Source organism: Bombus bifarius, unplaced genomic scaffold, assembly GCF_011952205.1.
Source record: "Bombus bifarius isolate JDL3187 unplaced genomic scaffold, Bbif_JDL3187 scf7180000008194, whole genome shotgun sequence".
Lineage (NCBI taxonomy): Eukaryota > Metazoa > Arthropoda > Insecta > Hymenoptera > Apidae > Bombus > Bombus bifarius.
The window spans coordinates 1442245-1459588 of NW_022884502.1; the positions used below are offsets into that span (position 1 = coordinate 1442245).

Genomic DNA, 17344 nt, shown 5'->3' on the forward strand with positions numbered 1-17344 from the left:
TAGTACGGTGTCTGTTCCGAGCGCTCATCACTGTCAAAATGGCTACTCATATGCACCACATTTGGAAAGCGACTATGTTACTGTTATGTTACTTAGTTGCGTGTAATCAACTCGTTTGTTGCATTCTGAGACGAATTTTAATAAGATCTATAAGATCGCACTCCTATTTCAAAAACATTCTTGCATGTCACTCGTTTCACTGACTTGATTTCTGTCAAACTTTTCCTCGCGTAAATCGTCGAATCAAACTCTCTATCGTAAGAAGTACGAGCGTGAAACTCGTAACAATTTTTATTGCACAAACACGCTTACTCAATTATAAGAATGCGTAGATATCCTAATACCTTGGATCGTTACTTGTATATATATCAACTGTTATATCACTTACACTCTGAATTCAATTTCTTGAACTTAACAACGAATAAATTCACTTACAATTCTTTATCTATGTAAATCATTCTATTTCCTATCTTTGTTAATAAAATACGAATTCATTATTTTTTCTTCGCAAGAACGACGGTCTTGTATTTCTTAAAGATCAGCCACGAAATCGATTACTGACGAAAAGGTTTAATGTATATATGTATATCTATGTACGTTGTATATGTGTAAAATAAACTCAATCTAAGATGAATAAACACACAGATGCGTAAAGTCGATCGAATACATACAATAAGGTTTAGAAGTAAAAAAAAAAAAATGCTCTGTTCTGAAATCATAAACGAGAATTTCTTTGTATACCGCTTACATAAAAAGCTTTATATTACACAATAAACGTTCGAGATGTTGATTCTTCAATTCCTTCTGAAATGTAAGTTTCGGAATAAAGGTAAAATTCGGAATATTTCTGATCGAAATTAAAATAGGTATAAATATTTAATAAATATTTTTGTAGTGTAACCGATTAGTACGTTTCATCTAAATCAGAAAATAAAATAAAGTATTAATTTCCTTCGTTTGTAAGACAATTTTTAGCAAGCTTCGTTTTTTGGTGTAAAATAATCTCATTTTCCGATTTCTTTCCCTTTTACTTGTTCTCAGTCTATTGATTTCTTAAGATTAGTGTAGAAGTATGCGCCTGCATGTCAGGTTGCGACTCAATGTTAAACATATTGGTAATAACGAAATTCTTGTAATGGATACAAATCAAAAAAAAAAAAAATCGTAACAAACAGTTTCCTGTGCTTAAACACTGTACGTACAATGATTAAGAACGAAAGAAGCATTCGGCAAAAAACAAGAAATAAAGAGAAAAACAATCCTAACGGTGACTATTCGCACAAATCGAAACAATAAAGTCGATTCCGACCCTCTTTACATTACATCGTATTTTAATCGTCGTAGTATAAATATTTTCAATCGAATATACAACGCACACGACAATGGCTTCGTCCTCTTTTCTCTTCTGTTTGTTAATTCTTTGCAATAATTCCCACGTACAATGCACACGTGCTTGATGATTAAAAAATTCATTAGCCCTATATAAAATTCCCATATAGTCACTGCTGGAACTTGCGCTATCGATCCCCCGTTCGTTTATAGGTAAACGAATCTCCGGTCTACTTCCGTAGTTTCGTATTTTTCATACAATTGATCCCTTTTAAGAAGAACCAGATGCATCGTCCTCTCGATGAATAAAAAAAACATAAAATCTTTGACAGAATAGGATCCAACAGGCACGATTAACGAGTATTTTCTAACAATTGCAGCGCACGACACAAATTCGACAAAGGGCAGTATTAAGATTTTCTTTTTTTTCATATCATGCCTCATACTTTTCCTTTATATTCCCAAAATCTTAACGTTTCAAGAATACATATATGTACATATGCTTTGGCAAACGTCCTCTTTCCTTTTCCTTTTTTAATTAAATGAACAACTATGTTTTTCGTACTTCGTGTTATTTACGTCATACGTAGCATTATTTCCAACCAAGAAAGAACTCGAGCGAAGATTGATCGCAAAACACGCGGTCAAATTTCACTTGAGTTAGCCGTAACATCGCAAAATCATTTTACCCATGTGTGATATACATCCACGGTGAGAAGGATCATCCGACGAAATGGATCCATTTTCTACGTGTTTCGCAAGAAACTGGGTAAATGAATTGCTCGCAAAGATTCGTCGTAAACATTATTCTCGATACGATAAAGTAGAATAATCAAAATATATCAAACAATTCATTCTGATTCTCTATATACAAAGTTCCTTGATCGATTATCGTACTAATAAGCACGATACCAGATAGATTAACGTGAACAAACAGAGATATAAAAATTAATAGTACTGTACAATTAAAGGAAATAAAGAAGATAAAAAGGGAAAACGAAAGGAAATATTTTATACAAATATGCTTCTTTACATCTAGGACGAGCGTTAGCCACACATGCTCGTTTTGAATACGCATCAAAGAAATCCTCTACAATGTCCTCGGACTATATAGACGCGCAGTAAGCAATCATACATTGTATATATTTGGCGTGAACCTTTGATTCGTATTGTTGAACGTTTATTTACTAAAAATATATCCGTATCTCGATAAAAAAAACAATCTATCAATGGAGATTTAGCGTTCTCTTTACAAACAATACAACTCGTTGAACATTCTAATAATGAAGACGCGACGATTACACGTTTGTTCAGATACGACGACGCTTCGATTCGAAAGTGGCACCTGAACGCTGCGTGCATCGGTTTAAAACACGCGCGCAATTACGATCTACATTTATGCTTGCTTCAACACCGAATCCTCGCAAATGCCTGTATCCTGACATTCGACAGCACAACAAGCATATACATGTATATACATTCGACAATCGAAAATATACTTTTTCCACGTGTGCATTATGTACGCATAAAATCGCTAGATATTCTACGAACACACTAGACACTGTCACGTGTATTCACGATAGGATGGTAAGTTGTCCTCGAATTGTCTCAATGACTCTAGTTCAATATGCATGCGTATATAAGATGTAGAAAAAATGTATTTATTGTAGGATCACGTACACCATTGATCACGAGAACACGTTTGTTCTTCAAAGTTCTCAGGAGAAATGATCATCGGGCGGATTGTATGGTCTGTATGTATCCAGTATATTTTCGACAAGATCGCCGTAAGAAATTCATCTCATTTATATATAACAATTCATATTTGATATATAAAATATATCTTAAGAGAGAAAACCGACTTTCTAATCTCTTCTTCTTCTCTTCGTTTCTTGAAAACGTTAAAAGTTTGTTAGTTATTTCGCAGTTCGGTCACAACGTATGTATGTATGTATATCATTGCAAAGCGATGCTCCGAAATCACAGATGTTCACAACGTTTTACATAGTTATCGGTATTTCATCGAATTAAAGAAAATAGTTCTTCCATGTATAACCGATCGCTGAATAGCCACACTTTGCACGCCAAGCATCGCCTATCGTGTGTTTCATGTTATAGATCTTATTACAATCAAAACGAATTACTCGCCGGTCCTTGTTCCAAAATTTAAGCCAGATCGAATAGCCGTGCAAAGAGCTCGCGTAACTTGACCTTCGAATTACCTCGACATTTGGAGCTCTGTGATTCATTCGTTATTCTTAAGGGGTAAGAAAATTTCATTTCGGTTCGACGATAGAGATTAATTAGACATTAACCCTCGCTCACCGAAGAAAGCGAACTACGTGTAGAGCCAACTGTATGATGCGTCAAGTCGGTAAGATCTGTTGGTAAGCACAATGGTATCGCGCTTGGCCCGTAAATCGCCTCTTGTTCCTCCAGTTGTAACGCAAACTGTTCTTCCAATTTCTGTAAAGGAAAATTTTGAGATATTCAAATAAATAGATAATACATAATGTGTGAAATAGCGATGGATATAAACGGTGTTCCCTACGAATAAGTTTCAAGAAAACTAAATCGCTTTAAAGAATTAAAGAGAAATGTATAGATCTCGTGGAGCTAATCGTTTAATTGCTCTTAATCGCTTATACTATATCTATGCCTTATTTACTCTATATTCGCATCAACAGACGTTTTTTAGACTGACCTTGTTTATTACCTAGTAGACCGTTCTCATATCCAGTCGTGGAATCTCTTTCCCGACATGTTGCGTGTTGGATTCTTAATGAAAGAGGTACGTAATAAAAGTGGGAATAACATAATCTAACGTACACATTGGAAACACTTATATGAGAACCCTTGATATGTATAAGCATTTACCGCACATTTTTACTACGTCCGGTAAGTATACAACATATAGCCCACAATTATCACCGATTCACCCTGTTATGATCTTTACTTAATAACCATCGAAAAGCTGCTATCGAGATACGACACTTGCATATATTATTATCGATAATACAACGAACGATAAACGTCTAATTAAACATAAAGTCTGCATAAAGTACCATTCTATTTTACTAATAATAAGTATGAGTGCTTGTTAATATTCTGTGAACATTAATGATCGTCAACTGAAATATCCCGTGGAACTTTATGTTCATCAGCGATGGAAACTTGACAAATGTTCTGCACATGAAGGATAAATCTACGACATCGTAATATAACAATGACATTTCATCCATAAGTTAATTAATGCCAGCTACTTATTCTTTAACATTTCAATACTTAGAGAACCATAGACTTTTACCTAGTAGCTAACAATGACACGCCCTTATCGATTTACGAATACGTGTTTTGTTGATTTTTATATCTTTTTTAAGAGTGACAAACAAAACTGATGTTATAAATTAATTATTTCCTGGCGATATATTACTGCTCGTTCAAGTGTTATTCCGTATAAGCCCAAACAATATACATTTTCCTTGGAATTGGTTACGCAAAAATATATTAAAAATATATTAAATGTACATATATATGTATGTAGGGGAGAGGGAGAAGACAAATTCATACGTATACGTATGTACATATACATATATAGTAATGAGTGTATACAGCATTTAAACAAACGATAAATATTGGGAAATAAATGAAGCAACGGTGAGTAAAGCGGGCATGTTACCCTTGAATGCACAAAGCATAATTCAACGAGAGAAACTTCGAAATAATAAAAAGATAGGTCTTAAGAAAACATCTATAAAAATGTTGAATGAAAATCCAAATTTGTTTTCTGAAATAAATGCTAAATCGAACGAGACATCAAACGAAAAACTGGATTACGATAAGTTACAAGATTATTTCGAAACTTCTCTCTCAATAACGAAAACATTTGAAAGGAGACACAACAAAATATTCGGAGTATTTACTATCTACGAGACGAAGGAGGTGGTACCAGATCTGGTTTGGATCGACTTCGTGATAGCATGCCATTAATGGAACCGGTGTCCGAACTACTGACTCTTAGAGACACCCTTGGAATGGTAAATGGAGAAGGAGACGTTGGAGTAGAGCGGGGCAAACGCGGAGATTTCTTCCAACTTTCAAAATAAAAGAGAGAATAATCTATACATAAAAGGGGAGAAGAGAAACCACTACGACTCGAGGGCAAATAGTCTCGGTAACGAGCTTCCAATGCTTCCATTTCAGCCGTCAGCTCAGCTTCTAACTTCTATAACAAGTACATTAAGCTTATTTCAGTATAACCATGCTTGTTTCTATTAAGCTTACTTAAAAATCGCGATTCATTCATATCTCTTCTCGCGCTGGTCATCGATCATCGTATGAGCCACAGGACATGGAAACCTATGACTTCGCTCTACGTATAATCGTTATCAAGAAGATAAAAAGAAGAAAACATGAAAGAGTAGACAAGAAGACAGAAAAAGAGAGCAAAAGAGAGGAAAGGAGAAAAGAAAAGCTTCGCGAAATATGAAAGGCAAAGTAACAAGGAAAATTAATATTAATTTACCTGTTTTCGTGGCTTGAGTTGCCCTTTCCATTCACGAAGCTCTTTACCATACGCCTCTTCTAATTCCTTTAGTTTCAATGTCTCGTGTTCCATCAACATCTTTCTCTTTTCGTTTTGCAGCTGTTCCAGTTCTTTGATTGTGGCATCGCTTTGCGCTCTTACCTCTTCCAACTGCCGTGAATGCTTTAATTCGAATCTTTGCTGCTCGGCTCTATATCGTTTTTTCTCATTCTCTTGAAATTTTTTCAATTTCTCTCTTTCAGCATCGGGATCCGGCGCGATAATCGACGACATAGAAATCCTCATAGATTCTCTGAACATCATTTCACGCGCCTTCATCTCGTTGCGAATTCTTTTCGGCAAATTTCTACGTTCCACCGTCTGTCGTTTAATCAGTTCCTCCTCTTTTCGTTGATTCATTCTCTTCATTTGTTCCAATTCCTTTTCATGACGTATCAGCATCTGGTGTCTTTGTAAAAAGAAAATATCCTTTAGCTGTTTCTTCAACAACTGCTGTTTCTCATGAATGTGCCGTTCTTCTTGCTCCCAAATCGCTGCCTCTCGAGCTCTCATCAACTGTTGCTTCTGCTGCAAAAATTGCCTTTCCATTAAAGCAATTTTCTCGCGATGACTATCAGATAATCTTCTCAACAATAGTTCATGACTTTCGTTAAGCTTATCTAAAAAGTGCTTTTCCCTTTCCTCGTGTTCAGCCTCCAATTTTTCTTTGCGTATCTTAAATGCACTCTTCCTCTTATCTTTCGGCATTAAATCTACTTCATGCTTAAGTAACTTTAGTTCCTGTTTCAATCCCTCACGGAACTGTTTCAATTCCCTTTCTTGCTCACTACGAATCTTTTTCGAAGCGAGCCTAAGATCGGCCTCCTGTTGCGCTTCCGCTCGCTCGATTTGTTGCCTCTGTTGCCGAGCGAGTGTTTCCAGATCAGTTTCGGCATTTCTTTCCAAAAGTTGTCTCTCTTGCTCGAAACGTTTCTCTTGTTGATCTTTGTTAAACTGTGCCTTTTGCGATAAATCCTGAAACTGTTTCTGCTCCATTTTCTGTAGCATCTTTAATTCCCTTAGCTCTTGCTTCCTAAAGATTTGATCGTCATAAACTTTACCGTTTTCATCATCGCCGTAAATTACCTTCGACGTCGTCGTAGTAACTACGACACCATCGATCTCAAACTTTCTAGTTCGCTTTCTCGTCTTTTTCTTCAAATTCATCATTTGAATATCTTCTTTCGTTCTTGTTGGTCGTGGTATATCACGATTATAATCGGGCTTCCGTCGCAATACTACTTCCTCGTCCACTTCCGCCGATTGTCCTTGACTTAGATGATTTTCCTTGCTGGATTCCCTACTATCCTGACTTATCGTGGTAGAAATGGATTCAGCATCGGAGCGATCTATGCTCTTACTGGGCGTATGCGACCTTGTCGATCCAGATTCACTTTGAGATCTAGATCCTTCGAAGCTATCCGGAGATACTCTTTTCTCTTTGTATCCTTTATTTACTTCTTTTTGTTTAAGCGTTTTCAACGTTTTCTCGTCCATAGGAGTAACCATTGCAGATTTATCGTTCTTCAACAAACCATTCATTTTCTTGGAACTTCTTTCCACTTCATCGATATCTATGGATTCTATAGTCGTCCCAGCAACTATCATTTTAGTAATTTCATCTCCGCTATCGCTTTTTGTACTCGACATTTCGATTAAGCTTGCGTCACTGTGAGAAGAAGAAGTTCGTACGGCTTCGTGTTTATTAAGTATCGAGGAATCTTTCACTTGTTCCTTATCTTCGCCGACGGTAACGACAGAAACGTGACTAGTGTCCTGCAATTCGTCTATGATCGGACTCACAATGAGAACCTCGGATTCGTCTAACTTCTTGCCAACTCTTTTAGAAACGTCTGTAAGAATTATAGGTTGCTCTTGGGGCATGTACTCTAAGCTATCTAAACTAGGAAAGCCGTCATCGTCGGTTGAACTTTCGTTCACTTGTGTTTTGTTTAATTCATTCGCTACAATAACAACTTCCGATGTTGGAGGAGGTTGACGACAAGAAGGACTCGCTGCCAGTGACACAGCATCGACAAGAACCGGAGGATGCGTCGTTACTACAGTTACTTGACTAACGTTGCTCGCAAGACTATTCGATAAATCTGGACTATCTGCTGTGATCCGGACGGTTGATGTATTTGGACGTATTTCTTGGTCGGATTTACCTGAAAGATCAATACGTATTCCTTTATTCCTATAAGTATTAATAATCCACTTCTAATCTTATAACATGAACTAAATATTTACGACTATTGTTATAAACAATAAACTAATTGTATAATGTAAAATGATAAAGTAACTTTGATTTTACCGGTAATGACAACTACATTATCACCGCTGCTTCTTCTCGAAGCATTTCTAATGGGAGTTGATGTAATTACTGATACATTCACTGAAGAACCTTTTTTCTCACAGTTTACGTTATCGCTGTTGCTCGTCATATTTTCGTAATTGTGTTCTTTACTTGGCCATTTTTTATCCCGTTTCCCGTCAAATTCGTCCGAAAAGTTTTCTAACGAAACATATCTGGAAGATCCTTCGCTATGACTTTTGACAACAGATTCTGGTTTAGATGTTCCATAATCAGTTTTAACATCTTCAGTAGAACATGCTTTAACGATATTTTTTTCGGATGCGCTTGCAGTTAGATCTCGTTGAGATAACGTCTCCATAGAAGAAATACTCATTCGCATTTCAGTATCCATCGAAAACCGTTTCTCTAAAACTGCATTTAACTTTTGCTCTACAGATTTTCGTTTTTCTTGTAAACTCTTATAATTTTCTTCTGATGAAGATTGTCCTTTAACTTGTATATCAGCTGGAGTTTTCTTTTCAATTCTGAAATTTAATGTCCTTCATATAAATAATTAATATTAAATTAGATATAAATTCAAACAAACATGTGCGAATATGTCGATGAAAATTTAACACAACTAGAAATAAGTACCTGTTCTTTTCTTCTAAAGACGATTGTTTATTGAATACTGGTTTCGTCCAATCTTCGGCCAATTCTAATTTAACTGGTGCTGATTTCCTTTTCTCTTCTAATGATAATTGTGTTCTCGGTGATGAATTCGTCTTATTATCTACAGATCTTTGCCTGATATCACCTTTGTTTGCATCATCTATCTTATTCTTCTCTCTTTCATTATTATCTGGTACATTCTTTTCTAAACTAGGTAGTACGCTTGTTTTCTCGGAGAGCGCGTCTACACTTGTTTGTTCCTTACCTATCATTTCTTGAGCAGACTGAGACGGTTCGTTTTTGTCTCTCTGTTGCTTATCAGTAATCTTACATTCATTTAATACTTCTGCATCGCTTTGTTTATCAATCATTTTCAAATTATTTTCCTTATCTTCAATTTTACTATTCTGTCGCATAAGTGGCGGAGGAGGTGCAGGCCCTTTTTCTCGAGATACCCTACGTTCGTTTGTTTCATTTGTACTAGGAGGTTTAGGTGCCTGAAAATTAAATTACGATGTTATTGCTATTTATTTAAAAATATCTACAATTGATTAAAAAGAAATGTACTTGTTTTTTCTCAACAGAGACAGGTATGTTGTCTTTTGATTCTGCTTTACGTAATTTCTTGTTTCTATCCTCCTTTTCACCATCCCTGTTAATTTCTCGTTTATGATTTTCTTCTTTTTTCGCTGACACAGGTGATGCAACAAGATTTTCCTTTTCAGAAACTGAAAAAAGAAATATAAGCACAATTTATAATAATTTTCAGCGTTACCTAAACGACATTTAATATAGTATAAATCATATTTACTCTGAACATCAGCGTCACTGCGCATAGACGCAGAGTCATCTCCGAGTTGATCCAGCTCCAGAGGAAGCTGAGATGTACGTTGCTCCTGAAATTTGTATGATTCTATTTTATTTACATATGATTATATAATTCATACACACGATACAATTCATAATTAAGAATATCCAAAATGATACAAAATACGAAATGTAACTTCTAAGAATAATAAAGTATGCAAAATGGAGGAATTATTAAAATACCAAAAAAGATAAGAAGAATTATTACTTTACATGAATATGAAAACAAAAAATAGTGAAAATAAAAATACATAATTAATATATTTTTATAAAAATTGCCATAATATTAATTATGGCAAACATTATGGTCTAATATGAATAAATTTCATATAAAAATAGCTTATGCACTGCAGTTGTAAAAACAATAAAAATAGCGAAGAACTGTAATAATATGTACAAAAAATACATTGAAATCAAGTTACACAACACTTATTGCATAAGCTACTGACCTGACAAACGCAGGGATGATGGGGCTGGCGAGGCCCAGGAGAGCCGCATGCACAGCCAAATTATCCAAATTACAATACCATATTTATTAGGATATCATTAGATTAAATGTTACAAAGAAAAACAAAATGAAAAGTTTAATAAAATTTTTAAAATTATGATGTCAAATAGTACCATATGTAACAAATAATAAATGTAATAATAATTCAAATACATATTTATAATTTTTATGAGAATAAAATTACCGTATTAATTTGGCAAATTAAAGAGAAGCATACTTTTACAACGCATATTACATGCATGAATCTGTCTAAGATATTATGCATGTTCATCATGCATAAGTATAACAAAGAGTAATTATGTGTTGTATGAAACTGAGATGGAATTTATTAAAGATTTACATAACCGCATACAAAAATACTTCATTACAATTATAAACTTCCGGAATACAAATAAATATTTTTCATTTTCTAATCGTGTAAGAACGACTAATAAATTTGAACAATTCAATCTATGTGGTTTGTTCAAAAGCAGCTTACCAATCCGTTGATACTGTTCTCTGTGCTTTTTCGCTTTTTTGGCCTTCTATCAAAACGAAAGCGTGTAACAACGTATATACATGTTAATACCGTTTATAAAGCTCTATACATCGTTACGAATTAAAAGATCGCAAAGTTATAAAGCGTTATTTTCACACAAAGGTTATTCGAATAGAAAATTTTCATTTTTGCATCTCTTCTTAATTAACTAAATTAAATTAACGACAATTAACAATATAGAATTAAAAACTACCTCTGTTTCTTCATCAACCAATTCTTCCTCAACAACATCAGCCTTATATTCCAATAATAAATCTCTGATTGGTTTTGAATCCAAATTACGATTTATAAACGGATGTTTCAACAACTCATCAGCTGTAGGTCGCGACGTTGGATCCTTTATAAGGGCTTTTGCAATAAAATCATTAAAATCTTTGCTCCATTTTCCGGGTTGATCAAGTTTTGGTGGATCGCTTTTTTGTATTTTAAGAAGAACGCGCATTGGAGACATTTCATGGTTTGGTGGTTCCATTTGCGCAAATTCGATTAAAGTAATACCAAGTGACCAAATGTCTACCTGTATATAAGATATATACATATTTATATATTTATATGAAAAATATTAACCCTTCGCGGACAGGACGGTTCGAAGTCAACCGTACTGTGAGGCCGAGCTACTGCCGCAATAGTCATTTAAAATTGCCAGCGCACATTTCTGCTTAGACGCGTTTTTCATTCATAGATGTCAAATTCTAGACATATGTACATGCACAGATTCTCCACAGGATAAATAAAATAACACACATTTGAGTCTTTTGGTTCTATCAGTTGTTTTCGCCGAACGCGTATATGAGTTTCTCGTCCATAGCGATGCGTTTACGTGAGACGCATATATGAGTCGTTCAGCTTTATAATTGTTTTCGCCAAATGCATATATGAGTTCCTTGGCCAAATTGGTGGCTTACGCAGATCACATATATGCGGCGGTAGCCCGCAAAGGGTTAATTATAAAATAAAAACGTCATATCAATATCTAAGCACAAAAAACGTATAATTTAGAAATGTGCTACTCACTTTGAAATCATAAGGATTATCTCTAAATGTCTCACATAACACTACTTCTGGAGCCATCCAATATGGTGTTCCAATAAATGTGTCATGTTTTTGTAAAGTATGCTTGTTTTTTGCAGATACTCCAAAGTCAGCTGTGGACAAGGTAATTTTTTAATTTTTCTTTATATATAGAATATAAAATAGTAATTATATATGAATTTGGAAAGTATGAGGATTACCTAATTTTACTCCCCCTGCCATTGTTAATAAAACATTTCCTGCCTTTAAATCCCTATGGATAACTTTAGATTTGTGTAAAAATGCAAGACCTTTGGTCATATGTTGACATATATAGGCTATTTGTGGTTCTGTTAAAGCTTTTGCCAATTCAACCATTATAGAATCAACAGCACCACCATCACAATATTCTATTAACATCTATAAATTTATATTAATAGAATTATACAAATGCTAATTGAGAAATATAGATATTAAACCTATAAGTATTATATAACTGTAAACATACCCATAGTTTACCCTCAATAAAATATGCTTCATGTAATTCAACAACATTTGGGTGTTTACACTCTGATAAAATATCTATCTCGATCATAAAATCACTAAGATCATCTTCTCCTTCCAGTGCACACATTTTTGCAGCAGCAAGCTGTTGAGTTTGCCTGTGCTGTGCCTGAAATATTCAATACTTGTTTAATAAATTGAACAATTACAACTAGAAGCATTTGATTATGAAATTATATAAACAATGTATTACCTTATAAACTTTCCCAAATGCCCCATCTCCTAATTCACCTATCATTTCCCAGAATTCTTCTGGGTTACAATCCATTTTAATATTATTGTACAATTTCTTTTTCTTCGCGTCATTTCCACCGAAGTGGAATGCCTTTTTTAAATTTGATAAGAATGACATTTTTGTGATTCTTATTTAATATATTCGCATGTATAAAAATTACACTTCTATTACATTATGTCATAAAACTCAGTAATGTTTATCATTAGCAACAAATATGTACTTTACACTTAAACATAAATCTTATGTAGTTCTTAAATGATTCATTGTTATATGAAATCATTACAAGATGCATAAAATCATCTTTCCCTTATATATACTTTTGCATACTTTCCATTATTTTAACATATTTTCTACTAGAATAGAAAACATTCTAAAACACATATTTGGCTTATATCCCTGTTTCATACCAGGGGATTGTACCAAATCTCTCCCACATCTTGACACCATATAGTCAATATCCACTAATTAGCAAATATATTGTTTAAATAAATAGTAATGCAAATGTAAAGAATGAAACCCATCATTAACAATTTTTTACTTTTACTTCTAATATATATCAAGCTGAAATAAAGAAAAATTACATTAAAAATTACAATAATATATTTACAATATTGTCTAATATATTTAGAAGTGATACTACTAAGATGATATTTATTACTTCTTAAATTTAATTTAAATGAACTAAGGCATTACACATATAAAAATCATAAATATAATATGCATAAGGATATATCATACATTTTTAGGAGAAAAAGATATAATCAAATGAATAGAATTTGAAAAATACATATTAGAATATAACTGATATTAACAACATTAACATAATATTACTTATTCAGTAAAATGAGTAAATATGAAAAGTACGAATAAAATGCTTATGATAAAACCATTATATATATATATATATATATATATATAATGTATATCAAAAAGATAAGTATAATAAAAGTAATGTTACTAAATGCTAACATTCAATGCAAATTCAACAGTTTCTTATTAATTTTAGAAGCTCATACTATCTGATTAGTATACTTGGTTGCTTCACTGATAAATTGTATTAAGCTACACTTTTTAATATCTATTTACTTATCTATGAAAGGTTTAAGATATACATATAATCAATTTTATCTATTTATTCAATAAGAAATACAAATTTGATTGATCTACAAATAAAAAGAAATAAAGAAATTCTTTGAACTATAAGAGCAAAAAACTACGAGATCAGAAAAGTGCTGAGAATGTCAAAATTGACGGTCACGAGGTTGACACAATTTTGACAAGTAATCTACAGCCGTATCTGTCCGCCATCGTTTTGTAAATACACTTTCTCCGTCTTGTACGTGTTAGAAATCTATCAAAGATGAAATTTGTGAAAATAAAACTACATCAGAATCATCTAAATATTTCAGATGAAAATTATAATAAAAAACAATGTATCTACGTATTTTGAATACAACGACAAAATTTCCCGTCATCTATGCTGTTTGTTAGCTTGGTAAAGCCGACGTATTTCTCTCGATTCAAGGTTTGAGAAATCGCAAAAGAACGTTTTAATCTTAGTCATACGAGGCAGTGACACAAATACATCATTAATATGATAATGATATAAAGAATTTCTTGGATTTTTTTTCTTGAAAAATATGATTTTTTAAAAAAAATCTGTAGACACATCCTCTGCTCACCTTCTCTTTTAATGATCCACCACGAAATAGGCACACTTCGTCTCGACTAATATCACCGATGATCCACTGAAAATCTTCAGATTCCACTGTTCACACTGACTGCACGTATCATCAAGAAATCCACCGTTCAAAATCCAAATATTTGAAAGAATGTGAAAACTATCGTGCGTGAAATCAGTAAACTAGACGGACCCGCACGTACGGCCATTTTCAGTAACACACGCACATCACACATTCTACTGTACCACGCCTGGAAGTGACGTAATCAATCGGCAAGTGTGCCTGTATTCTGTAAGAGGTTCTCTAACTTACGAATGCATCTTAAATGCATTTTTAACAGACTATGCAACCATTTCGCAAAATATCTCTTATGACAGTCAATGTATATATAGTGACTACAAAAAGCATTTGTACATAGCATTATTTCCTACATTTCGTTTCCATAGTATTAAATTTTTGTAGTTCTATGAAAGTATTATTAAACGTTACAACATTTAATATAATTAGACGCAATTAAGTAGTATGTAAATATTATTATAAATACAATGATGTGCAAATATTTTTTGTAGCTATATTTCCAAATCAGCTACAATAAAACAGTAATAATAAAATCTGCGCTTTACTTAGGAGATTATGAGCACCAAAAAAATTATATATTCTATGATTCTAGCATAAAAATTTCGTTTCCTTTTTACGATAATTCAATTTTTATAATAGCCTCACATACTGAGTAGCTCTGCACATATGAAAATTAAGCATTCGTTATATTAAGTTATAGAATTGATTTTACGATATGTCACTGTAGTTACGGAAGCCTTCTAAATATATAATCTTATTAAATGTTGTGAAACAAGTTTGTTTTAGCACAAAATGTCATCAAATTAATATTATGCTTAACCATAGTACTATTATATTATAATGCTTCATTTACAACGTATTTAGAGATAAAATTCTTTCTATAAATAGTATTTACCAGTTGTGTTAGCTTTCATATTAAAAGATAATTATTTTATATTCATAAAATTTGTTAGAATACAAGAAAAGAAAGTTTTAGAAAACCAGATAGGTACGAAATAGAAATAAGAATCTTTCTTTTATTAACATGTATGTTTATTAATATGTAAGTAAAATGTTTTCTTCACTTTAAAAGCTTAATTCCTAAATGTATAAAGTTAAAATATGATATAAAATTAAAAAATTAATAATTCTAAATGTTATCATTGTCAAGGAGAAAACTTCGTTTACAAATTAGTACTAGATTAGAAATAAATAATACAGTATGTAAATTTTTCATGGACATAGAAATTGTCCATGAAATTTTCGGACTCAAGATTACCAACATAACTCACAGAAATACCAGTTTATATTTTCACCTTGGTCATGTTTTCACTGTACGCTGTGCGTATGCACAACAAACCGTTGCAATAATCGATGTAATCTTTTTCCATTGTTTAATTTAATTAAATACTTGTTTGTATTTATCTGAATAAATATCTCTACATACCCTGTGGAAGGTACTCTTTGTTTCCATGTAGTTCTTCATACTAAAAAAACTGTTTGTGTATATAAATGTTGTAAATAACTATTATATATGTTCCTAATTAACTGTTGCTTAATGAAAGCTAAATTAAAGCATTACTTGTACTTATTTAATAAATAAAGATATTAAAAATGTATGATATAAATATCATCATTTTCATTAAATTACGTTTTAACAACTTTAATTTTTACAGTGTGTAAGGTGAAGTTCAAATGTCTGGAAAAGAAAGAGGTTTGTTTCGAATTATTTTAAAAAATTTTATTGCATCATTTAAACCAACCCAACATAAGCTAATTGGTGAAGATTATTATGGTACAAAATATTACGAAATTGAAAACCCAAGATCAAGGAGAAAGAACTCACCTCGATATTTCGTACCTGTAAATAAAGATGATAACACGCAAGAAGTACCAGTAGAATGGGAGGCATGGTTAAGATATCGTCGAAAAGATCCACCGTCAGAAGAAGAAATAAGACAAAATTATCAATTACAAATGATCAAAAAACGAAATGCTGCAGAACTAGAAACAAAACATGTAAGTAATGGATTACAAAAGCAAATTAACGAAGGAGAACGTGTACCATTTCCAGTTTATGAGGAGTATAAAAATTATGGTCAAGATTATAAGATAAAATATGATGGACAAAAGCACGAAAAAGATAAATAGACATAAATAAAATATCTGAGATTTAATTTAATTATATATACGCTTTTAGGATGTTAAAATTAATGGAATATCTAGTAAATATGTACAAACTTTATTATAACATATACTTGTAGTACGACATATAATTTAAATGTGTATATCATTTGTTTATAGTCTATGAATAAAACAATTTATTAATATGCTATTTTTCTGCATATGTACTTATATTCTTCTGTAAATTAGCCCTCTCTGAACAAAAATTAGTTTGCTACTGAATTTAAATAAAATATCCGTTTTATACAGAAGTAATAATAGTGATCCAATTGCAAATCTTCCATTCAATAGTTATTTCCAACTTATACTTTAACATTTAGCCAACCGAATAGGGATATCTGTGTGACCGACCGGGAAGATCTCTCCTTTTGACTTTTGCAACGCGTTCTCTTCTTTTTTTTTGTTATTATCAGTTATTGTTCACCTGAAATTGTTCCCAATTGATTGCGCCACTTTTTCTGCTTTTATAAAATACAGTATATAATAAAATACACCAATTTAGTGATATTAAAATTAATTAAAAAGTTACAATATCAGTTATGACTACATAAAGCTATAATCGAACGATACCACATTGTAAAAAAATATTAAAATGCATCATGAATTTTTAATTTCACGTTCAAGTTGTGTTATTTATGTTTAACCCTTTCGCTATTACGGGCGACTACAGTCGCTCTCCGTAAAATGCCACTGACGTACTACGGGCGACTACAATCGCTCTGCGTAAGATACCACTGACGTACTATGGGCGACTATAGTCACTCTGCGTAAGATGCCGCGTATTATACATACGACGAGTATTGTACATCCTCAAGC

General features: G+C 32.7%; 2 protein-coding genes across 10 annotated transcripts; one reads left to right on the plus strand and one right to left on the minus strand.

Moving 5' to 3' along the window:
• Positions 1-710: 710 nt before the first annotated feature.
• LOC117209780 (serine/threonine-protein kinase 10) lies at positions 711-14566 on the minus strand. 7 transcript variants are annotated; one of them, XR_004487985.1, is made up of 15 exons: positions 14288-14566; positions 12564-13166; positions 12315-12479; positions 12028-12226; positions 11810-11940; positions 10989-11312; positions 10736-10781; positions 10199-10245; positions 9694-9778; positions 9450-9610; positions 8865-9379; positions 8229-8755; positions 5855-8082; positions 4034-5554; positions 3692-3795 (listed from the first exon to the last, which is right to left on the minus strand). XR_004487985.1 is itself a non-coding variant. In XM_033452147.1 (14 exons), exons 2-14 carry the CDS (start codon positions 12720-12722, stop codon positions 3640-3642), a joined length of 4752 nt encoding a protein of 1583 aa, XP_033308038.1. In that variant the 5' UTR covers positions 12723-13166; positions 14288-14559; the 3' UTR covers positions 711-3639. The 7 variants fall into 7 exon arrangements, 2 of the variants coding, with proteins under 2 accessions (XP_033308038.1, XP_033308039.1); XR_004487984.1 differs by having other exon boundaries at positions 10199-10254; XM_033452147.1 differs by lacking the exon at positions 4034-5554 and having other exon boundaries at positions 711-3795; positions 10199-10254; positions 14288-14559.
• A 1076-nt stretch (positions 14567-15642) lies between these two features.
• LOC117209799 (NADH dehydrogenase [ubiquinone] 1 alpha subcomplex assembly factor 2) lies at positions 15643-16679 on the plus strand. 3 transcript variants are annotated; one of them, XM_033452194.1, is made up of 3 exons: positions 15644-15801; positions 16021-16363; positions 16419-16486. In XM_033452194.1, the coding sequence occupies exons 2-3, from the start codon at positions 16040-16042 to the stop codon at positions 16458-16460; spliced, it is 366 nt and encodes a 121-aa protein (XP_033308085.1). In that variant the 5' UTR covers positions 15644-15801; positions 16021-16039; the 3' UTR covers positions 16461-16486. The 3 variants fall into 3 exon arrangements, with proteins under 3 accessions (XP_033308083.1, XP_033308085.1, XP_033308084.1); XM_033452192.1 differs by having other exon boundaries at positions 15643-15801; positions 16021-16679; XM_033452193.1 differs by lacking the exon at positions 15644-15801 and adding an exon at positions 15821-15960 and having other exon boundaries at positions 16021-16679.
• Positions 16680-17344: the final 665 nt, after the last annotated feature.

What these genes read in the sequence shown, in the direction of transcription:
- LOC117209780 (XM_033452147.1), bottom strand. Translation starts at nt 12,722, where the DNA reads ATGTCATTCTTATCAAATTTAAAAAAGGCATTCCACTTCGGTGGAAAT. An exon ending in CATTTGGGAAAGTTTATAAG is followed by an intron (nt 12,480 to 12,563) that starts GTAATACATTGT and finishes TGAATATTTCAG; the next exon opens with GCACAGCACAGGCAAACTCA. An exon ending in CAGTGACGCTGATGTTCAGA is followed by an intron (nt 9,611 to 9,693) that starts GTAAATATGATT and finishes TTCTTTTTTCAG; the next exon opens with TTTCTGAAAAGGAAAATCTT.
- LOC117209799 (XM_033452192.1), top strand. Translation starts at nt 16,040, where the DNA reads ATGTCTGGAAAAGAAAGAGGTTTGTTTCGAATTATTTTAAAAAATTTT.